The 24,154-nt window shown below is 38.9% G+C and overlaps 1 protein-coding gene across 1 annotated transcript; it reads left to right on the forward strand.

The window, feature by feature from the left end:
• Positions 1 to 394: 394 nt before the first annotated feature.
• Positions 395 to 23,646, forward strand: LOC103154586 (mitochondrial intermediate peptidase). Its single transcript, XM_007575919.2, has 19 exons — positions 395 to 866; positions 1,001 to 1,174; positions 2,328 to 2,416; positions 2,521 to 2,607; positions 2,715 to 2,778; positions 2,862 to 3,044; positions 4,250 to 4,406; positions 4,528 to 4,576; positions 5,018 to 5,078; positions 5,210 to 5,262; positions 7,183 to 7,336; positions 7,465 to 7,542; positions 8,045 to 8,252; positions 8,881 to 8,990; positions 9,075 to 9,149; positions 9,840 to 9,956; positions 14,513 to 14,634; positions 15,596 to 15,669; positions 23,375 to 23,646. The coding sequence occupies exons 1-19, from the start codon at positions 720 to 722 to the stop codon at positions 23,473 to 23,475; spliced, it is 2,103 nt and encodes a 700-aa protein (XP_007575981.1). The 5' UTR covers positions 395 to 719; the 3' UTR covers positions 23,476 to 23,646.
• The last annotated feature ends 508 nt before the right edge of the window (positions 23,647 to 24,154 follow it).

Here is a 24,154-nt window from a genome sequence, read left to right on the forward strand (position 1 = left end):
AATATTAGATGGTTTTAAAGTAATATTCGCATAAAATTAATATTAAAATGCACAGGAGTTTGTGGGTGTAACATGTCGAAATGTGACAATATCAAGAGGTGTGAACGTTTAAGTGATACAATTTTATTTTATTGCCTGCTTTTTATAGGAAGAACTCGCATGACGACAGATTTCGATGGGTATTCGCACTTTCGACACACTGCATTTGCGCAAACACCCGTTCCTGTAAGATATATTCACGCAGAATATGTTACATTAACGTCTCCAATAAATAACGAGACCTAGTAAGACCCGTTTACTTTATCTTTAAAGGACTTGTGTGTGTGTGTGTGTGTGTGTGTGTGTGTGTGTGTGTGTGTGTGTATATATATAATTTTTTTATTTTATTTTATTTTTTTTAACGAAAGGGCGAGATGGTACAAAAGTTTGGATTCGCATTGAGTAGGCAATGAGCTAACATGCTATCGGCTTTCATGCTAGTTGGACAGGTCCTCTTTTATTCTATTAGAGATAAATATTCGTTTCCCACCAGATGTAAAGGTTTCTAATGTATTCGGGATATTTAAAGACACGCATTTTATTTTTGGACTTGCCAGACAGACTAACGTAAAGGCTAAAGTTTAGCATGCCCTCTGTCACTTTCTATCAGTATCAACAGTTAACCCTGCGGTAGAGCTTTCTGCTCTTCAGGAGACGAGTTACAGCAGATTTAGTTCACAATGTCTGCTTCACAAAGGCTGCTTCACCTGGTGAAGTACAGGAGTCTGTGGACCCATGTACGGAGAAAAGTCACCACATGGTCCCCTGTTGGAGCTGCATTCAATGCCAAACCTTTCAGGAGGCTGGACCTGGTTGAGAAAAACGTGGTTTGTAAATTTTTCACATTCTCACCTGCTGTATTTACTAATGTAACAGTTTTGTGCAGGGATCAACAAAAGCTGCAGTTTTTTGATAAACCTAATGACATATTTCCTGTCATTTTATGTGTTTGTGTGACCAGGGTTTGTTTGGAGTGCCAGAGCTCAGCTGTCCTGAAGGCTTCCAGGCAGCCACACAGACAGCCCTGAAAAACACTGAGCTCCTGCTGCACAGAGCCTGCTCCTGTTCTCCAGGTGTGGAGACAGTGGAGTGTTTTGACCAACTGTCAGATGGGTTGTGCAAAGTGGCTGATCTGGTGAGTTTATCCCCCTTAAATGTGGTCAGATATTTATATGCAATAAAGCAGTAAGGTTTACTTTGATTTAGGGGAGAAGAAGAAACTTTTCAGTTAAGTGTTGTATGCAAGTGGGCAGGAGTATTCAGGGCTATGGCATAATGGGATATCTGTAGGACTTAAAGGATGAAGCACCTTTATACCCATCAGTAGGCATGGGCTGGGACACGATTCTTAATAAGGGTGGCTTAAAAAAAGTGTTCATGTTATAAACGGATACAATACTACATAGGCCAGTGGTGGGGCTGCTGGTTCTATACGAGTTGCTGTTGCCCCTCTGGTCACCTCCAGGTGATGTCACTATTTTTACAGTATCACCATCTTTAGTAAGCATACAGTATTTTCAGTTCATCACAGTATTTACACCAAAAGTTATGGCATAAATGTGTTTCTTGTTTTAAGGATTGAATTCTTCTGTATAGGTTGTTTAATTTAAAAGAAAAAATAAAATCCTTGAGAAAAACTACCATAATAAAAGCTACCAGCTTTTCTGTTTTGTTAGAACAGAAAAGCAAAACCATTTTTTGCTGCTTCTAATTGGTTGTTTACAAATGTTATCTAAAACATTATTTGTTGTAATTTAAATGTCATGAAATGAAATGAATTCATCTTTTTCAAGTCCAGCATTACTCAAGCCTGTGTTTCTAAACAAACTTAAGGTCAATGAACCCAAGGTGAGCTGTTTGGAGAGATTTAAAATATAATGTGCTTAATTAATAGTTAAATATAGGGACCAATGGTAGCCACTGTAAAGCAAGCCAGCGCTTTTACCAACATGCCAAGGTCAGGGTAGTTTAGCAGTACTATTTCTAACAAGTCAAAACTCTAAAACCAAAGATTACTAATTTAGTCAGTGGCTAATCTCAGAGTAAGCCAATAAAATGATAGTTTCTTGCCTTTATTTTTGTTCCCCATTGTTGTTGTTTTTGTATTTTAAATCAACTATTGTTTGTTTCTACACTTGCAGTTGAGGAAATTGTCAATCCTGTTACGACTCAAACGTTCAGCGGATCAAACTTTGCCTCCATGTCTGAGGACATTTTGTTTTTGTTTTTTTCATCTAAACCTAAAAATAAATGCTCAGTCCTAGTTTCATTGTCTAATTTAATTTCAGGCAGACTTTATAAAAGTGGCCCATCCAGACCCAGCATACCGTGAAGCTGCAGAGAAGACCTGCATAGACATTGGCACAGTCGTGGAGAAGTAAGATGCCTGGGTCTTTACAACGTTACACAACTTACAGAAACTGTGAAAGCTGGCAAATTGTGAAATATTCATGCATACATGTCTATGAATTTATGTTGCAGGCTGAACACTAATGTTGAGTTATGCAAGGGCCTGAAGAATTTACTGGACAATGCAAAAGTTGTGGCAGAGCTGGACCCTGACACAAAGTACAGTTATTAGGAATCTATTTCGTTTTTGACTTTGCTGTAAGTGACGATTGTTCAGACCTGGTCAAGCTTTTACATATTTTTTTTAATTTTTTTTTTATTCTTAGGCGAGTGGCAGAGTTATTCATGTTTGATTTTGAAATCAGCGGAATTCATCTGGATGACAAACTGGTGAGATTTTAGTTTATGTGCTTCTCCTGATGGACTAATTCTGTTTAGGATGTCTCCACTTATCCCTCCTGTCTTTCCTGCAGAGGAAAGAGGCTGTTGCTCTTCACGTTAAGCTCCTGGATCTAAGCAACGAGTTTCTGATTGGCTCTCATGTGCCCAACAGAATCGCAAAGTCTGCGATTCCCAAACATCTGCAGGTCCACTTTGCAAGTGACGGAAGTTTCATTCAAATTGGAGGACTGCATGCAGATTCCCCTGATGACTTGGTATGTTTATAGTCTGAAGCACTAATACACTTCCCTCGTTGTTCAACAGGTGGCGCCATTGCCACAGTTTAAACCAGTGTTTCTCAACCCTGGTCCTCACCGCCCCCCTGCCCTGCATGTTTTAGGTTTTTACCTTCTGCCACAAACCTGGATTGTATCTCTGGGTGATTAACAGGCTTCTGCAGTACTTGATGGTCATGCAGTCATGTGATTCAGCTGTTCTGGAATAGAGGCACATCTAAAACATGCAGAGCAGGGGGGCGCTGAGGTCCAGGGCTGAGAAACACTGGTTTAAACCATAGTTAGGCTCAGTTCATGTAAAGTTTCTGATCTCAGTAGTTCTTTCTGTCTTATACATGGTTAATTTAAAAAAAAAGTGAATTATATATTTTGTTGTATTAGGAATTATTTTGGTATTATGGTTTTTCTAAGTGATACATCTTTAGTTCTTGCTCATAGAGGCATGTCTTTAAAAACTAAAATATTTTTTATCACACATTTCAGAAAGTTAAATTCATTTATCAATAACATTCATCAGACAGAATGACATATTCCAATTTTTATTTATTGTAATCATGATGATTATGGCTGACGGATAACATAAACCCAGAATTCAGTCACTCAGAAATGTAGAATATTGTGAAAGGGTTACATATTTGAAACTCGTGATGTCACACCCTAGTCAGCTAATTAACTCAAAACACCTGCAAAAGTTTCCTGAGCCTCTAAATAGTCTCTCATTTGGCTACACAATCTTGTCAGAAGTCCAGAAGACATTCAACAATACCCTGCTAACTGCTAAATAAGCTGGTAATTTACACAGTGTTGTATCCAAGTATATTCATAGAATGTTGAGTGGAAGGAAAAAGTGCGACAGAAAAAGTTGCACCAGCAACAGAGATATACAGTGGTCCAAAGCCATGGCCATGTTGTTGCTGTTCAGCAAACTGGCCTGAAGAGAGGCACCAGACTGCACAATGAGATATGTTATGAATCTATATATATATTACAAGTTTCACTTTCTGAAATGAGTGGCAAAAATATTGGAGTTTTTCACCATATTCAGTTTTTTTTAGATCTTCCTGTATACCACAGTAGTAATCTAATGAATTTATTTCCACATATAAAGGTTTTTAAAAAAATGTCTAGCCATTAACATTGATTATATATACACTAATGTATATGTGTGTATGTCCACTATCTAGCTACGAGAGATTGCATACAGAATCTACCTCTATCCCAATGCTGACCTTATGGAGTGTCTGGAGGAGCTGCTGAAGTGCAGGTACAAACTGGCCAAACTGGTTGGCTATGACTCCTATGGACACAGAGCACTAAAAGGAACCATGGCCAAAAATCCAGGTAACTCAGTAAAAAACCCGGTTAAAAAAAACTGTAGTTTGCTAAAAAATATTTTAGTTTGTTGGAGCACCAGCGACGCTTATAGAAAATGTTTAAACTTTACCCTTCTCATCTTCTGTAGAAACTGTGATGAGTTTTCTCCAGTTGTTAACAGACAAGCTGTCACAGAGGTATGACGTTTTTTTTTTTTTTTTTTGCTACTTTTGTCTTTAAATATACTATATCTGCCTTGATAAGCTACAATAACTCTGTGGGCGTTACTTAAAACCATTTATGCATTAAAAATGTAGTCAAATAGATGTAATTATCCTCAAAAGCCTCTGGCCTTCTGGGTTCCTTATTTTATGCTGTTGTATTCTGCATGCGGAGAATTACTCAAACAGTCCAAAAAGAAAAGGTGGACCAGAGTGCTCTAAATTAACCACAGGAATTATTGTGAGCTTGTTAGCCTGGCAGCCTGTCCAGGGTGTTCCCCTGCCTTCAGCCAAATGCATGCTGTGATAGGCTCTGCCCCCCATTGACCCTGTGCTGAAAGAGGTGCGTACAGCCAGGAATTAACGCCTGCAGACAGTTAGCTCATAACTTGTTACTTTTATCTTTTTATCTCCCAGAACAGCAAAAGATTTTCAGATGATGAGAGACATGAAGAAGAAGCTCAACCCTCGTAATGCTGTGGGTGTTTTTTTTTTTTTTTTTCCCATTACAAGCAAAACAATGTTCCTTTACTATACACCCTGATACTTTAAATATTGAACATTAGTTCAAGCTTCAGTAACAATCTGTAACCTCTTGTTTTCCCACAGGAGCTAATGCCCTGGGATCATCCATTCCTCAGTGGTGTCCTGCGTGCTGAAAGGTGGAAACCTTAACTTGTTTTCCAGTTCATTGTCATTTGGTAAAAATCAGGTTAAGTCGTCTTTATGTGATGAGCTTTGACGGTCATATTTCCATTCTCTCAGTTTGTGGAACCAAACTGTGCCTCAGGTGTCACTTGCTACAAAGGATGATATGGGAGAAGCATGGGAGCTGCTTCAGTGGTGTCTCCATCTCCTGCTTGAGAAAGCTTAAAAAAATCTTTATTTTATCTTTAATATAATGTTTTCCTCTTTCATAATACCAAGATGACTTTATGTGGAGTTCCCGCAACTAAATATGTGTAGAAAACATTAAAATAAATTAACATTTTTATTGCAGTAGCATTATCTCGCACTGGAAAAAGTCAAACATACTCAACACTCTATTTGAGTATGTTTATTTCGTCAAAGGGTGGTATTTATGTAAACTTTAACATTTTTATATCATGTTATAATGTTTTCCCTCATCAAAAACATATCTAGAATGCTGCTTTGATTCCTTCCTGTATGTTTGAGAAATCCTTTAGTCTCACATGGCAGCAATTCAGGTGTTCCTAAAGGCTTGCTCTCACAAAGTGCTGCCTCTTTCCACTCGGTTCCTCCTTGGAGCTGTAGCCGCCAGCCAATCTGCTGCGGGTTCATTAAGTCCGCAGCAGCAGCTTTTATATCCGTCTCCTCTGGCAGGCCACCAATTGGACGTCTCCGCTGTCTTCTGGGAGCCAATCAAGGATGGGCACCTGCAAACTCATGTTTGCATAATTAAGTTTACGACGCCAATCGTAACACTTATTACACATACTACTTTTCAGTTCAACTCTCTTAGAGCAGTTCTAAACGACATGAGAGCATTGTTGTGATTACGCCTTGAAGGTGGACCGTCGGAAAGAGGAAGATGTTTTCCCAAGAGACAAAGGCTCAATTTTAAAGTCACAAAGTCAGATTTCTATTAAGCAATGTTTAATATATACAGCATTTTTATAACTTGAAGGTAGCATAGTAAGCTGAATGTGCCTGGAAAATACATGATACTGCCCCTTTAAGAAAAAAAATGTTTTGAGTAAAATTACTGGTACTGCAATTATAGGCAAACCACACTATTCTTTTCATATGTATTACACTGAAACATTGTTGTAATTTATTCTTCACTTTATTAATTAAAGTGTTGAAAATGTTTTATTTTTTCATTTTTAACTTCCTGTTACCCTAAATCAGGGCTTTTCAATTCCTGTCCCCAAGAGCTGTTATTCTTATACTTTTAGATGCATGTCTTCTCCTACACACATGAATTTAGGCCCATATCTCCTATAGAACTTGCCATTCAAGTAAGTCAGATGTCCTGATTTTCAACACTGTGAGAAAATATTTCTTTAAACTTGGCCACACCTACAATTTGAGGAAAATTTAATACAGTTCACAAGAACTGAAACTGTGGAAAACCAAGCTGGCGAGGACCCACATGTATGTTGTCACTATGCAAAGTATGGAGGAGAGTGAAGCAGTGCATTAAATGTGTGTGACTATCAGAGCTGATACTTGAATTTAATCTATTAATCACTAATGACTCATGGATTAAATTTTGGAGGTAAACAAGCATTTGAGTTCAGTGACGTGTATCACAAGGCCTGCACATCTTTATCTTTGCTCCATGTTATTTAGGGTTCAGATGTGGAGAATTAAATTTTGAATCAATTAATTAATTTCTATTTTTTATTGGTCTGACAGTTCCTCAAAATAAGATGAGGAACTAGATTTGTTTTTATTACTTGGAAAGAAATGTAGAAATATAAGTGCGGCCAAGGGTCAGGTCTTAATCCTGAAGGTTACTTAATGGCAAACATATCACAGAATCTGTCTTCCATTTGGTTGAAAATAATTTTTTTCCCTCTTTTTTAATAATTGGATTTTCCTTTTGCTCTTTCCAGATACAACATTGAACCGAGCCTCTACAGTCCCTACTTGTCTCTTGGTGCTTGTATGGAGGGTTTGAACAACCTTTTTTCCCAGCTGTATGGTGTCTCCCTCATGTCTGAACATCCCGGTGCTGGAGAAGTGTGGAGCGAGGACGTCCGCAAACTGGTGATGGAAATCTTCTGTGCAAAACCTTATCGGTTGTTTTTAAATCACAACTTTTCTCTGGAAGTCAGTTTTTTTTACATACAGCTTGTGCTCCGATTATGATGAGGTTTACATGCGTTTGTCACTAGGCTGTGGTGCATGAAACTGAAGGCTTGCTGGGATACATCTACTGCGACTTTTTCCACCGACGAGATAAACCTCATCAGGTAAGTAAACAACAAAGTTCACATCAGGTCTGAATTAGATCTTAATGGGTTGCACCAAAAGGCACAGATCAAAATTTGTAGCCAGCCACCAGTCGTTCAGTTTTTTTGTAAAGCTTTGTCAGAACTGTTTAAAATTTTTCTTTAAAATTTCTAATATATTCTTTAACAGCATTTAAAGTGGTAGTGTTATGTATTGTACAGGCACATAGTGCCATTTTATAGCAGAATAAAGTAATTATAGTAGTTGTAGATTGGCTGCATATGTCAAACATGACTTGTGTTTGATATATAATTGATAAATGATATATTAGTCTCCAATTTGAAGCTGCTGCCTCAGCTGTAAATCGGAGATTATTTTTCTTCTCTAATTCAAAACATAAAGGGGTTTCATTTTTGAGTGCGTAATTATTAAAATTATGTGCTTCCCTTGAGTTACTGAAATTAATGAACTCTTCAATAATATTCTAATTCACTGGATGCAACGTTATGCTTGTCCATGCAGGACTGTCACTTCACCATCCGGGGCGGACGCTGGTGCCAGGAAACGGATCGGTACCAGCTGCCGGTCGTCGTGCTGATGCTGAGCCTCCCTCACCCCACCAAGAGCGCCCCCACTCTGCTCACCCCGGGCATGATGGAGAACCTGTTCCATGAGATGGGCCACGCCATGCACTCCATGCTGGGACGGACTCGCTACCAACACGTGACAGGTGCAGCGAGGACGGACGCACACCCCCTCTGAGCAAATCACAAATTGTAACCATGCAAAGCTTGAAGGGCTTATTTGAATTAAAGTCTACTTTGGAAAGTGAGACAGGAGTTAGTGAAGTAATAACAATCCAACAGCACAGAAGGTGTTTTCTGGTTGACATTTTATGAGCTTTATGAGCTCCCAGTCCGTAAATGATGACTGTGTGTAGTTCCAAATGTCACGAGCTAGAATTACGTTGTTTGACACAGACCTGGAGGGTTTTTGTTTCATCGCAGTGAATTTGAAATGGAAAGTGAATCCGATCAAGTGTAGGTCTTCTGGCAGGGTTTACAGGACGCTCAACACCATTTGCAGGTGGTGTCAGATGACTCTGAAAAATGCCAAGTAATCTAAGAGATCATTAGCTGTGTGACAATATTGACTAAACTTGTAGTTGCTGCTTTAGTGGTTGTCTTGTTTAAATGTGTTTAAACATGATTCTGAAATCTAAGGTGTTCATAAAATCGGCCTAATTTGTAACTTAATCCTAACCTCCAATGTTCCATGCCCCCCTCTCCTTCTTTTTACACTTTTCACCTTTACTCATGAGAAGTCAAAGTTCATAAGATTTCATGTTGCTCTTCAAGGAACCAGGTGTGCGACGGATTTTGCCGAAGTCCCCTCCATCCTCATGGAGTATTTTGCCACAGACTATCGAGTCATCAGTCAGTTCGCCCGTCATTTTGAAACTGGGCAGGTATGACTGACACCGCAGAATGAAGAGAGTAGTGTTTTAAAAGACAAACTTGCTGACAGGTTTACTCTGTCTGTGTTTCATCAGCCTCTGCCTGAGAACATGGTAGCTCGCCTGTGTGAGTCCAAGAAGGTGTGCGGAGCGGCAGACACCCAGCTGCAGGTAAAATCCCCAGCCTCTGGAAATCTAACTGGAGTTTTAAATTCAACACTTTCAGGTTGTTACGAGATTTGATCACAAGAGTTTGAATGCAGTTTTTTGTGTGACTATTACAACATTTCCATTAAACTAATAGTGAATTCAATTATGCTATTTAAGTAGGTGTGTCCCTATTCAGATGTTATGATCCCAGATAATAATATCTAATTAACCATACAAAAAACCTCGGATTTATCTTGCTGGCCTTGAGTTTAACATATGATTCAAAAGACGCTTCCATTAGTTAAGATTATATCCGGATGTTGCTGGACTGCACTGTAGTGGGCCAAACCCTTTATTTTTAGCATCCGTTATGAAATTAGCAGAACAGTATATATGATTGGCATTATGATTTATTGAAAACTAAAATCTGATTTCATGATTCTTGAGATACCTTGTCAAAGAATGCTGCAAATATGAACGTTAAAAAAAAAAAAAAAACAACAGGCAGCTCCAGTGGTAATTTACATTCCTGTGTGTGGGAGAGCCCTGAGCTTTCTAAGGTAAGGGTGCAGCTTTTATCATTTTGTCTTTTTGTTTTTGAAGCCACAGTTAAGCTTGTCCCTGAGTTATAAGGTTCCTTTTTCCTGTGTTTTACTTCTCATTCTGTTGTTGTTGTTGTTGTTGTTGAGTTTTCTCTTTTTTTGTTGTCAGGTTTTCTATGCAGCCTTGGACCAGATCTACCATGGCAAACCACAGAACCGCTCCACAACAGAAATCCTCAAGGAGATGCAAGAGAAGTTTTATGGGTTGCCTTACACACCCAACACGGTACGTCCCAATCATCTTGAGCATTTTTTTCACCTATTGATTAACTTGCACTCTCTTCATCATCATGATGTCTTTAAAAACACGATCATTTATTTGACTGGAATGCCAAAGCGTGGAGGGGAACCTTTCCTTCTCCACTTTTTGCTTCGTTTTATGTATGACCCCCTCAGACTAGGAGGCAGTTATAGGATTAAAGTCCCCGTTTAAAGCTCTCCTGAAATAACAGAGCACACTCAGCCCTTCTATGAGCTCTCCTATGGGAAATATTTTAAACTCTTCCTCCCAGCCCTTTAATGAAAAAAAGAGCCAAGTTTCCCCCCATTTCTGCAGCTGTGGGTGAAAGGATGGGGCCAAGAGGCAAAATGGAATAAAATGAAAGTCATATTTCAGCTCGCAATGGTCTTCTCACAGAATTCCCTTGGAGCTATAATTATGTGGGGTGCCATCAGGAATAGAGATTGCAGAAAAGCTGAATATTGCCTCATAATGTCAGCGTCCAGGCCTGCGGTTCTCTTCACAGCACTCCTGCTTGTTTGTCTCTCCGTAAATCTTACGGTAGTTTTTGGACTGCTGAGTGCTCTTTAGCTTCCCAAACCATAATGAGACACTTTGTGCAGAGCTGGATCTTGAGTCATGTTCCTCAGTTTAAGAGAAAGAACTTATTTAAACTCTCCAATGATTGAGAGCAATCATTGGAGAGTTTGTTGGGTTTTTTTTTTTGTTAAACTATCTCAGTTCCTTTTTGATCTAACCGTTAAGCTAGCTTTGACACATGTCATTAATACTGCACAGTTCTTGGTTCCTGTTGTGTACTAAGAGAGAGGATCAGCTGCGGGTAACGCAGACCACATGCTCAATTTTAAGATCAAAATGTTTGAGGGGAACCAACAAGCAGAAAGTGAGACATTTGTTTGGTTCTTTGTGTGTTTTCTCCTCTTTTCAACAATGAGCCAATCTTTTTAAGCATTAATTACACAACAGCTCATGTCTTGCACGTTCTTTCTGTGGAATTATGCAGTTGTGGTGGAGCATGATGAAGAAGACACAATTTGAGCGTGGAAGAAGCGTAACGTGTCTTTTATCTGCCGTATAAGAATGAAAAGCCTGCAGTTACTTTGTGTCTTTTGAAAGGATCAGACGGATATTGTGCTGACGCGTCACCCACATGCGATCTCTTAGAAATGTTGATGTTAATCATCCGATTTGAGGCAAAGGGATTAAAAACAAAAGAGAAGTTTAGGAGTCTAAAAATCATTTGCACGGATAGTGTGATGGGTTCTTAAAGGATCTCCAAAAATAATAAATAGCTCTTCAGTGGCGGCTTTTTACTGACTCAGATATGTTGCAAACAATTGCAAGGAAAAGTTGGTTACACTCTTTGTAAACACTGAAGTAAGTGGAGTAGTTTCTTTTTTTATGAATGATTATTTCACATCTAGTCATGATACAAACCCAAATTTCTATGTTGTTTATTGGAACTTTATTTGGGATGCCATCCCAATGTAGAGTGTGATTGTGAAGAAAAATGATGCACTGTTTACATTTTTATTTTCAGTATAAAAATCTGATAAACGTGGCATGTAATTCTCTTAAGTCTTCTTTACTCCAATACATCTCCATAAAAATAGAGTACTAACACTGAACATGAGCCTGGAAGACTTTATGAAACATGGTGTTGGCAGCATCATGCTTCCAGCAGGACAGTGACCCCAGCATGAAGCCACAGCTGCAATTGAATGGTTTATATGAGATCATATTCACATATATTCATCATGTATTGACATGGTGCAATAGGTTTTTCCCACTTCACTATTATTCGCTCTTGTATGTTTTTTTTCTGTGATGCAAAAGACATATCAGTTTGTTCCCGGAACTCCGCAAAATGACAAAATGTTTAGGGGATTTGAATAATTTGCAAACTACTGTGCATTTTCCATTTTAATTAGACGTCAAACAGCTTCAACAGGCCTCCTAATCTCTGTGATCCAAGCTGCTGTATATCTGTTTTACACAGCAAACTTTTCCTCGCTACAAAGTTATGTGAGCCGTGACTCCTCTCAAGAGTGCATTTTCCTCTTATTAAAGTCCCCTCAGCCCAGAAGAGTCATGTCAGCGTGACACTTTAGAGCCTGACTACTTTTCCCACTGCTGCATCGCTCAGGGAAGACGAAGCTTCAAAGCTGTTTGACCACATTTGGAGAGGATCAGCCAACACTTGGGTTTAAACTCTCAAACAGCTGCTTTTTAGCTGCGGACACATTTTATTGACGTATTCAGAGATATGGTGAGTGCTGCAATATGTTAAAATTGCTTATTACCGTTGTAGAAAATGGGAATTACTCACAAATAAATTATGTTTTACAAAGTAGCAACAGTTAGTCCTGTTGCAACTGCTAAAATAGCAAGATAGTATATTAAATATTACAGCTAAAATGTTGTCTGAAACCTTTATGTTATTAGTTTCATAAATAAACTTCAGCAACTACACCAATATAAAACCCCATTAAACTTTGTGATTGTAACATCAAAGTTATGTTTTCATAGCTTTGCTTATTCTGCTTTAGATCAAAACAAGTATACCAATTATCTGGTTAGTTAGTCAGGCTCTCTGCAGTTAGGTGCTTCACAGATAAGCTGCTCATGTCTTGTTAAATGTAAATTGAAGACATTGTTGCTTTAATAAGATTGATGTATGACGATCCAGGTTTTTCACATCTGGAAAATTGTCACAGTCAAGTTGTTTTTCTACCAGCTTACTGGCAGTGTGCAGCATTCATTTAGACAGTTTTGAAATACTAAACCATGTAGACCATAATACCAGTACCTGGCCGAGACCTGATGGAAGCATTAAAAATGTTGCGATCAATGCTAATCTCATTGTTCCAATTTGTTTTTTATTGGATCATCCATTTTGGCTCAAAACTTCACAATTGGTGCCTCCAAGATTTTTTTTATTTCTGGATTTCATTTATGCAGAAATGCATTCAGTACATGAATTGGGGATTTCTGGGAAAACCACTAATCCCATTCAAGTCATCCTTTTCATACGTTTGTCTACTACACCCAAATTATTTTTCTTCGCTTTGTTTCAAAGACTCCAAGCTTAGATAACAAAACAGCCACTGTTTGTATTCCTCAAATCATTGAAATTACTGAACAAACTAACAAAGCACCACTTCAATAAATTAAATCAGAAAACAAAAGCATTTCTTTGTCCTCTTTGTTATGTTTTCTATGCTCTCATATTGAATTCCATTGTTAGCTGGGCAAACACTCCTACAATAATGAAAGAATATCAATTCTAGAGAAAGATCAACTTTTATTACAAAAGTGTGCAGTCTGTTATCATTAACTGTAGCAGTAAACTTGTCTTGCTGAGTCTTTGAATGTTTGCCAGCTGAATTCCCCGGAGTGATCAATGCACAGATCATAAAAAAAGCCCTCTCCTTTATAGATATGGTGAGGGGCCCCTTCAGGCATCCACCGGGGAAACAAGAAAGGAGGAGAACGGGGCTTACTGGCATTTAGGAATTTCCCTGTTTGTCCTTTTAATAGAAGGACCTTGTAAGCTGCAATACATTTTTTTGTCTACTTTCCTTCTTATTATATGAATAACTCAAGTGGACTGGCTCTTAATTTTCTTGTAGCATTTCATAGTTTACATGGATCAACACACCTGCCTTACTCTAATAGCCTATTCTCTTGTTTTCCCATTTTGAAGGGATACTTAAAGAAACGTATCATGTCATATTTATACTTCGGGGAAACAAGTAATGTGCTACAAATTAAAAACACTAACAAACTTAACAAATATTACAGTTAAAAAAAAACTTTGTTAAAAGTTAAAAGCAAAGAGACTTTTGAGCAGAAAAAAAAAATATTTTTGACTAAATTTACCAAAACATAAGGTTGTATCTTTCTACAAGTATCAGGATGGGGATATGCTGCTGCAATAAAACATTAATTTGTTTAATCCTTTTTACACATTTGCATGTACCAATTACTTTTTTTAAAAACCGTATTTAAATTTGAGGATAATATAATTGCATATTGCATTAAAAATGGAGGCTGCCAGCAGTTATGAGTCAGGCGCTGACTGAAATCTTTTCAAACACAAATGTTCTCTGCCTTGCGGGCATGATGTGTGGTACGTTTATTGTTCTTAACAAGCTCACATTTATCATCTCCACCTGAAGGATTAAATCTCCCAGAGGGGAATTAGGATTTTTCGTATACGGTTCTTCTTGTTTCTCATCTATGTAATTCAATTTATTGTGTTAAAACTATATGAATATTGTGATTAAAAGAAATAACATAAATTAACTGTTCACATCTGCTTTATCGTTTTTTTTCAGTGGAAAAAAAAGATAAAGCAGTTTTTTTTTTGTGGAAAAAAAAAGGTTTTTCTTTCACAACTATTGTTGTGAATGTGAACACACTAATGCTAATACACCTATTTGTACTTGATGGCCAACGTTCTCAAGAAGTTTATATTCCCTGAAAAATCCATTCAAACAGAAGTGATCTACAGTTTTACCCTGGCTGCTCTGTTTTAGGCGTGGCAGCTGAGATTCAGCCACCTGATTGGCTACGGGGCTAAGTACTACTCTTACCTCATGTCGCGGGCCGTGGCCTCCATGGTGTGGAAGCAGTGCTTCGTTCAGGATCCATTAAACAGGTGAGCTTAAGGCTTCATGATTATCATTCAGGTTGAAGACCCTAAAAACTGAGGATCAAAACCACTTTGTTGGTTTGTTGGTTTGTATATTTTTTCAAGGAATTAAGGGCAACTGGAAGAAATGTAAAATTAGATGCATCCTACTGGGAGGGGGCTGTATCACCTATTTATAAGTAGTTAGCAATGCTATATGAGCTTTTAAGACACTTTTCATGAATTGATGCAAAATCAACATTTGGCAAGAAACTAGTCACTTTTAATGGTTCAGTTGCTCTTTAACTAATGAACCATAGATATTTAGGAATACTTTGTAAAGTTTTATAGCTTAATAATACAAGAATTATTTCTAAGGAGAGTCGTATCGGAACGTATTCTCAGAACTCTTTCTCTTTGTTGGTGTTGGAAAGAGTAGGAGGTTCTTAAAGAGACAGAGGCCCAATTTCAAGGCGTCAAAACTTGGTTGTGATATAAATTGGCACCATATCCTGGGAAAATAAATAATACCCTCCTTTAAACTTCTTGCTTTTTAGAAAGTGAAATGATGGATGTAGACATGGTGTTGAGCTGTTCGATGTCTGAAGTCCTGAGACTGATTCAGCCTGACAGGCCGCCTCCTCTGGAAACTGTTTGAGTCTCAACCTGATGCTAAATGTTACATGCAAAACATGAAACTGGAACCAGCAAGTCTCTGCTTTGATTCACAAATCCACACCTGAGTCTACACCACATCCTGTAACAACACAAAGAGACAAAGCTGGACAAAGCAGAGCTTTATTTGAAATTCAGACGCTCTGGTGTGCTTCCAGGCTTTTTCCTCTACCTTTTCTTTTTAAGTTAGTTTTCGTTTCACTTACTGTGGCAGCCCTGGTAAAGTAATAGGACGGTTCTAACATGGGAGGATAATGACATGTCTAATCATTTCTCCTCTTTGTCTTTCTCTGTCCCTCTGTGTCTTTGTCAGGGACATGGGTGAGCGTTACCGACGGGAGATGCTGGCTCATGGAGGAGCTAAAGAGCCAATGTTGATGGTGGAAGGCAAGTTCAAGTTTTTTTCACATAAATCCTTTAGGAGTGAGTTCCTTTTTAATACTAGAAATCTTCAAATCACAATAAACATGCAGAAAAGGGATTCCACTGGAAATTATCTTATCAGAAATTAATTTCCTCATTGTATTAGCTTCTTGTGAGTATAATAAGGCATGTCTAATTGCATCACCAGTATGCCGGCAATTAGTTTTAACTGTCAGGACAAACTAATCAAGAAGCTCTTTGGGTTTCTTGCTTTGTTTTGTCTCGTTTTAAGCAGAAAGACGTCCTTGAAAGCACAGACGCAGCTCATCCAGCTGCTGCGGTTTAACAGTCTCTTCCTCTGTGACATATATTTAAACGTTAAACACACCTTCTGGTTCTTATCTTTGTTTACAAGAGCTTTGTTGTCCCAGAGACAAAGCCAGCACTCCTCTGTGATATTGAATGTAGAGCCTGTTCTGTCTGCCTTCCAGCCGCCTGCATTTGTCCACAGACCAAAGCAGAAAGGGAAGGCGAGGCGGAAACTGCTGATTATAAGTTTTAGTGTCTGTGCCCTCAGCGCTGCTGACTTTGCAAAGCTGGAAACCCGGTAAATGAACCGAATACATGACTTCTTCAGATAAGCTGGAGCATGTGACCAAGGTGCTGCATAGCATTCTTTAAAAACGCATGTTTTTGGATGAGGGAACCGAGATTAAAACATATTATTCAGTAAAGGAGCGTCTTACATTAGTACTACCTCAGTAAAAGATTATGCAGCACTTACTTTTTCATTGTTAGCTTAAAATTCATGATTTTGGTTTTGTTCTTGTCTTAGAAAGTGTAAATTTTTAATAGCATTGTCTGGAGTTCTTTTATAACACTCAAAAGTTGGGTTTTAGCCTTTATTTAAAGAAAGTTGGTGTTTCGGCTGTTTTTTAGTTTTCTGGAAGTTTGTTGGACGTAGTCGAACTGACGGTAGCGCTCCGCCTGCTCCTCTGCTGCAGGAACCACATTTGGGTGAAGCACTGACCAAACCAGACCTAAAGATGGATCTGAGCGTAGGCTGCTTGTTGCCGAGTTTCCACAGAGCAGCCAAGAATAGGAATTTAAGTTTGACCATTGCAGTAATCCTGTTAACGGGGAGTTTGTTAATCTCCCAAATAATGACACTGAAAGGAAGTACAATACAAACGATCTGCGGTCACCAGCCCTGTGGTCGCCTCTTTCTAGTCCCCAAAATCTCAGCCACCAAATAATTAGACCCTTCTTATTTCAACCAATGAACTGTTCTTAAACTCACATTTATTTTTATTGGTTTCTTCTGAAGTGAGAGCTGCTACTCACTGTGTGCAGCATGGGTAAAACCCATTTTGAGTCTTCTGGCAGGTTTTCCTTTCCTTAAATCATCGTCGTCAAGAATGACCGTAAAAACGTCTGCAGTGGAAATAATTATTCTATGGTAAAAACATTACATTTTTTTAGCAACATACTCTAAAAGATATTAAAGAACATTAGAATTGCTAGATGATGAATCCAGATTCACCTGTTTTATGTCCCTCAAACCAAAAAGTCATCAAATTATTCTATTATTCCTGTCTGGAGCAATGATTAAACTAAAGAAAGACTTTCCTGCATTTCTCATCCAACCATCACACTATTTTCACCATTGGATTGATTTATTTAACATCATCATGAAAGCAGTTATACAAAACCATATTGGTGAATTAATTTCAATTTTTATGGCTCACAGGGTTTTACACAGTCTGGAAAAGTTTACAACTAAATCTCAAGTGTTCTCTAGATTCGAACAAGTATCTAAAAGACGACAAAATATAGTAAAACATGTAGATCTTCACACTTTATTCCTTAACTCATTCTCTAATACACTTAAAGTACAGTGGAAACATTGCTGGGGAATGAAAAAAAGTTTTTTGTTATCACTTATTACTTTTTTAGCAGCAGTAGGGTTAGAAAAGAGAGAGATGGTAACCAATATACATAATCCTTCCAATGTAGTACATAAAGGTGACGTTTCCTAGTCTTCATCTGTGAGGTGATAGAAGGGGGAACCGTAGCAGCGGGACCCAGAGGCCAAAGGCCCAAAGGCCAGTGTTTATCTGGACGCCTCCCTGGTCCAGAACTGGCCGTTTCCCAGGGAGAAATGTTCTGAATAGAAACCCATTTATTAAATCCGCAGCAGAGGCTTCAGGACAGGGCGAGTTGGAGGAGAAGAAAAGAAAAAAGGAAGGAGTGGGTGAAAGATGATCGACTAACTGAACTGAACCTGAGGTCCTGCTACAGAGAGGGCTTTCATTCTCCAGGCTGAACACTGGAAATGAACACTTTGATTGCTTATTGTGCCAAAATGGCAGTACAGGTGAAGCAGGTACAGTAAGTAAATTTCAATTTCAACGTCTCAAATCAGTTTTTTCTGAACTTCTGATGGTTTCTCCTTTAAGATCGTTGACTGGATGCAAAACTTTAATAACCTTCTACCTTTTTATCACTTTCTGCTAGTGTCATAGTTCTCCATCATGCTAGAAAATATGGATCTAAACAGACTTCCTAGATAATTTTTTTGATTGATACGTGGTTCTGTTTATTCTAGAGGAGATTTGGGACTAATTTCGCTTTTAGAAGTCAACTCCACACCTGGATTGTGTCAGGATGCTCGTCTTTCCCTCAGTTTGCATAAGTGCACTCTCACCCACATGTGCTGGGAAAGCTCTGCACTGGCGGCAACAATTAAACATTTATAGCAGCGGCTGTCTTGCAAATGACACCATGTGAGGAGGACCGCACACTCTTCTTAGGAGGTAGCTATTGTAACACACAATCATTTCAAGCACATCTGCTCCTGTTTTTGTAGCAATTAGTCTTGTAATTAGAGCAATTATAGCTGTGCTCTTTAACAGCTTCACTCGAGCTGAAGATCTGGCTAGATTAAAATGAAGTTGGCACAATGCTTTGAGCCAGTCAATGCACATTTCCCTCTGCCAAAGTGTTTTGTCATGAATACAAAGTTTGCTTTTCTGAATTCAAATGGCTTATCTTCACTAACGGTGAGCTTTTTGTGCTTTGAGAAAGGGCATGTCCGAAACAAAGAGCTTCACTGCACAGTGTTTGTCATCACCCTTGTCTTGCTTGTTTTCTGGACCCGTCTGAAGTGAGTGTTTGGAGGAAACACTTCCTGAACTTCAAAGCTGCAATTACAGAGTCAGTGGGCCTCTGGTTTGCCTCCGGGCCTGACGGAGGTAACTGCTTTTCGCACCTTGACATGTTTTCGACTGGCTCTACCTGCAGCAGCCACTGAAGCAGCCAGCGATGTGTTTTGAAGTGTGGGATCATATAATCCTGTCAGATCTTTGCAACCTAGAATATGTGAATAATACAATTACAGGGAAGATGACACCAAAGAGGACTTTAGGCGATGTACCGAGTTACTGCTTGCTGTCGGTTTATTCACATGTTAAAGCAGAAATGTAACATTATGACTGCTCCAAGTTGTGGGTGTAAGTGGCCTGCTAACGAAACCAGTAAATCACAAAAAGCCAAACCTTTACAGCTCAGATGAGTTAGTTTGACATTTAATTTTATCTATAAACTCATGAACGTTTTTTTTTTTTTGTTTTTTTTTTCAGAAATTTAGCTTAAGGCTATTATACAACAACCAAGTTTATTTGCTCTGCTTGTTTTAAACTGGAAAGCTATATTTTTTTTTATCTTTTTAAAGAATGTAGATCATAAAACACCTACTAGCTTTTTCCATTATGGTATAACATTTTCTAGGTGTAACTGAGAGGTTTGATGAGTTTAACCAGCAGTAGCTGCAGTCAGAACAGCAATTTTGAAGCATTTCCACAGAGATTTTATCCCCAGAGCTTCCATTACTGAGACTCGGAGCTGCTAGAGGCTACAGAGTTCTTCATTTTCCAGATAGCCATCGCCCCACCACCCTGTTTGTAAATAAACATGCTTTTGGATTGTAGAGTAAGTTTAAGCAGAGCGTAGCTTTGAGGGCTACATTCGGACATGGTTGTACTTTTGTTTGGTGGTCATATGAGAAGACACTGTTCAATATTTTGGCTTTCCATGCTGTCTTACTTCAGTTTTTAATATTCTAAATAGAGCAGTGTTTCTCAAACTTTTCATAGTGACTTTTCTCTCCATAAATACAAAGGTTACTGCCATCTTAGCAGATATTTATTATTTCTCCAAAGCTAATGGAAAGACTAGATAGGAACTGGTCTGGAAGCTCAGCACAGAGCAGCAGGAAAACGCAGACATGTTGGCTCTACATTTGACCACCATCCTAGCTATTCTCCATAGACTCCGCATACCTACATACCAGTGTAGGTACTTGTTTTTCCATTTCTCTTCAATAAAAAAAACACAATTTTCACACGCAGGAAAATATATTTGTAGTTAAATGCAGAGGGAGTCATGGATTTGAATGTCCTCACATCAGATTTTACACTTCATGCAGGAAAAGGGGCTATTATTGCTGTTCTCACTGAAAGGGCTTTTAAAAGCACTCTGAAGAAAAGAACTCCAGCGGCCGTTTCTCCTCATGTGTCCTTTAACACCTGCTGTTTTACCCAGACTCTGTCGGCCAAGTTGGCGTACGACGCTGGCCCTCAGATGACTGTAACGGGTAGAAGCCCCTTCATCAATGGCTGCGTCAGAGCCATTATGAATGGAAATGGAAACTCTTAAATACGAGATGACTCACATGGCAGAGCCTCCATCCTGAAGCTTTCACAACAATGGACACAAAGCACAGATTATGTTTAGTTTGGCTCTGGTTTTTCCTCAGCGCTCGGCCAAGAGTTAGTATAAACCTCTGCCAACTGAAACACTATCAAGCATGCTAAAAGACTGGGAGAGTATCTGGGCTTCAGCTGCTGGGGGGGGAAGCAGAGCCGGCTGCATGGATGACCGACTGTGTGAATGTGCAGATTTCATCTGTTCTTCAGGTGTTGGAGCCAAAATAGACAAAAAAAAATTACTCGGTAATGTTTTCTGTTTAATTTGGAAGTCGATCTGAAACTGTTTGGATTATCTTGTAATCAAAAAGGTCACAACTGATCATAAAGAGTGAGACTGATTGTTTCAAATGTGGAAACAATACTTTACCTGCAATAATAATTCAATAAATGTCAAAGTAATAAATGTCAAAGTATTCACATCCTTTGACATTTTGTCACGGAGTTGGCACAAATACCAGTGTATTTTACTGAGATTTTATGTAGTACGCTCATATAAAAGAGCTAACCAGATTCCCCAGAGCATGATGCTGCCACCACCGTGTTTTATCGGTGAGTTGGTCATTTTAGGGCGGTTTCCAGAGCTACTTTATGACCACAAAGTGCATTGTTGACCTAGAAGTTGAATTGTGGTCTCATTGAAATATCTGCTGTATTTATACAGAGAAAATGTTACACCCTGCTGAACTTTAAATACTAGTTAGGTTATTCTGGAATGCTACTAGTCAAACTGCATTTAATTTGTGGTATTAGAGTAAAGGTGGCTGGATGTAGACTTTTTTACATTTTTTTTATTTTAACGATGTTTGAAAACTGTGACCTTTTTAATCTTGCTTTTCGTTGAGTTTGTGTCACATTAAATACTAAAAAAACTCATTAGTGTTTAACATACGACATGGTTGACCAAAAATACATAGCATATGTATTGCATTTTTTTTCCTTTCCAGATCACCCTTTTATACCAAGCACAGCAGAGTATTATTGTAAATCAGATTAAGATGCTTCTGTTGCATTCGATTATTCAAGTATTCACACAGTAGAAACATCTGTTTCACTTTAAAACAAACTCCTTAATAATCACAGGCTAATCAGGGACAAACTATTCACCCAAAAAGAAATGACCCCCAGTTTTTAATTTAGCAGCAACAAAGAACGCATGGATAGGTCAACTAGGAGTCAAATTAATTTTGAAATAATAAAAAAAACTTAACTTACAATGATCCCACCTAAAAGCAAATCATGTGCATTGCACAGAGGAAAAGTAAATTAACAATATGATGAGGTTTTGATTTGAGGCTTACAGGCTAAAGGTTTCACCTCAGAGAAAAACACCAGATTAACAGAAATATGTAAAACAACCAGATATTTAATACGCAAAGTGGAGCTCAAAGGACAGCAAGTCGCCCAATTTTTTATTTTTTTTTTTTACTCGAAGATGGAAAATGAATTTTCAATAACACTTTAAATCGTTCGGTTTGACCTCTGTGCTTTTCAAATGTTGATCATCTTTTTAACCGGACGCTGACTCTTAAAGCTCCTCCTAAGTTTTATCCATCTGAATCGAGCTGCAGGCCATAAATAGGTTACAAGTATTTAAAGCATGTTACTTCCCCCCCAACTGTTGGACTTTATGTGTAACTTTAGTCTTTAAACTATCAAGTTGTTCTCAACACTCGGGTCTCCAGTTTAAAGCGGCCATAAACTCGTTGTCCTCAGCCGTGGCCACAGCTGTGATTTAAGGTTATCACTGCTGGGTGGATATCACCGCTTTCATGTGGCCGTCTCGTTCCCAGGCATCCAGGAACCCTGCGGTCGCTCTGTGTTATAGACCCCTGCACCGCTGGTATCATCTTGTAGCCATGGGGCAGGGTGTGACGGGTGGGTAAGAGGAGAGGATAATCCCCCATCCCCTCCCCCCAATGTTCTCATGCAAGATGAGTAGTTTGTACCTGCTGTCTCTATTTCAAGGTGGCAGCAGCAGCATAAACTCCCCACTGCGAGTGTGTGTGTGTGTGTTGGTGAGTCTGTATTCAGTTCATTTCCAGTCATGCGTGTCCAGGCAGATATGCTGGTCTGTTAGTATATGTGTGTGTGCGCTCAGTGGAGGTGACCCATGCAGGAAAGAGGAGGGGTGTGGAGGGGGGGTGTTATTTACATTGGCAGCTGCACAAGGGGAAATGAACTGACTTCAAAGCAAGTGTGCAGCTGAATTGTAAAGCGAGCGAGCGAGTCCTCCACGCATGAGCTGGCAGACAGCCTCTGAAATCACACAGACTTTCTTAGAGCTCGCTCTCGCCTGCGCACTTATATATACTCCACCGCATTTGTTATACAGAAAAGTCGGAGGGAAGAAAAGTTCCTCTATCACTGTGGAAGTAACAGTCAATGAATTGTTTTTGTGGGGGGTTTTTTTAACAGGTGAAAATTTGAAAAGTGTGGTGGAGACTTAAGGGTTTTCCCCCCAGAAAACCTGCTAAGCCTGGTGAGGGCACAAGTAAAGCCTGGTGGCCCGCCAGGCTTATAATACACTGTGGGAAACCCTGAGACTTGTTTTCAAACCATAAATACCCCTAAATAAAATCCAGTGCAACCAATTCATAAAAAGGTCCAGTTTGAATAAAAGAAGGAAAAAACAAACATATAGAATGGTACAGACATAATCAATACACACAGGTGTGTGCTATTTATGAATTGGGTGATTTCTGAAAGCAATTGATCAAGTTGGATTTTATTGAGGATTATCATAACAAAGGGGATGAACACAAATACATGTCACATTTTGCAGACACAACTTTAAATATATGAAAGTTTATCATATGATAAAATGTCTGAAACTGTTTTTGCTAGACTGTTTTAAGATTTTTATGTGGAAATGAAAATGTGGCACTGGCTCAAACCAGAGCCTTACCAAAGCTTCGGCTGACTGACCTAAAAACCGTTGTTGTGTTTTCTGTGTGAGACAGGCATGCTGCAGAGACGGCCCACTATGGAGGACTTTGTGGACGCGCTTGTGTCTGAGCTCAACCCGAACTTTGAGACCTTCCTCATGGACTCTGAAAGCTGATGGACACACACATCCAGCTGACGGAGGTGGTTCCGGGCCACATCTTCACTTTATCTGTAAATTCACTGTCAACACGTTTTCTATAGTAACGCATGGAGTCATATTGACTCATTTAATGTACCTGTTGACGTAACTTAAATTTGAATTAAAGAGTTTTGAGAACTTTAAAGACAAGCAGTCAGATTGTTTCTTTTCAGTGAGTTGAACCAATCGCTGAAAGTCGAGAAGTGCTGGGTTTCTGAATACTTTAGTCTTTTCTCTTTGTTTCTATTCTCAGTAATTCAACTCTACAGCCACAGCCTCGTCAAATAGCGGCGCTCTGCTCACAGGATAGCCGCACATTGTTTTTTCCTGCTTAAATCAGCATGAGGAAGAATACTTAATCCACTCTTCCTGTCATGTGCTCATTGTTTAGGCTTTGAATTAATGCCGCTCCATCTGTTTTGTCTGTCAGGAGTTTCAGGGGGGGGGGGGGGTGAGACGAGCAGATCTTTGGCTCACGGTTTAGTCTAATACAAACCACACAACTGGAAACTTTTGGAACATGTCCAATCACATGAACAGCTGCCTCAGTAGGACATAATTGGTCATTCTACAAAGTAAGTTTTATTTAGTTCACATTTAAAGACGAGGAGCGCAGACGGTAAAATAAAGGCTTTAGAGACTTTGACTCAATGTG

This window comes from Poecilia formosa, unplaced genomic scaffold (assembly GCF_000485575.1).
Source record: "Poecilia formosa unplaced genomic scaffold, Poecilia_formosa-5.1.2 Scaffold392, whole genome shotgun sequence".
NCBI lineage: Eukaryota > Metazoa > Chordata > Actinopteri > Cyprinodontiformes > Poeciliidae > Poecilia > Poecilia formosa.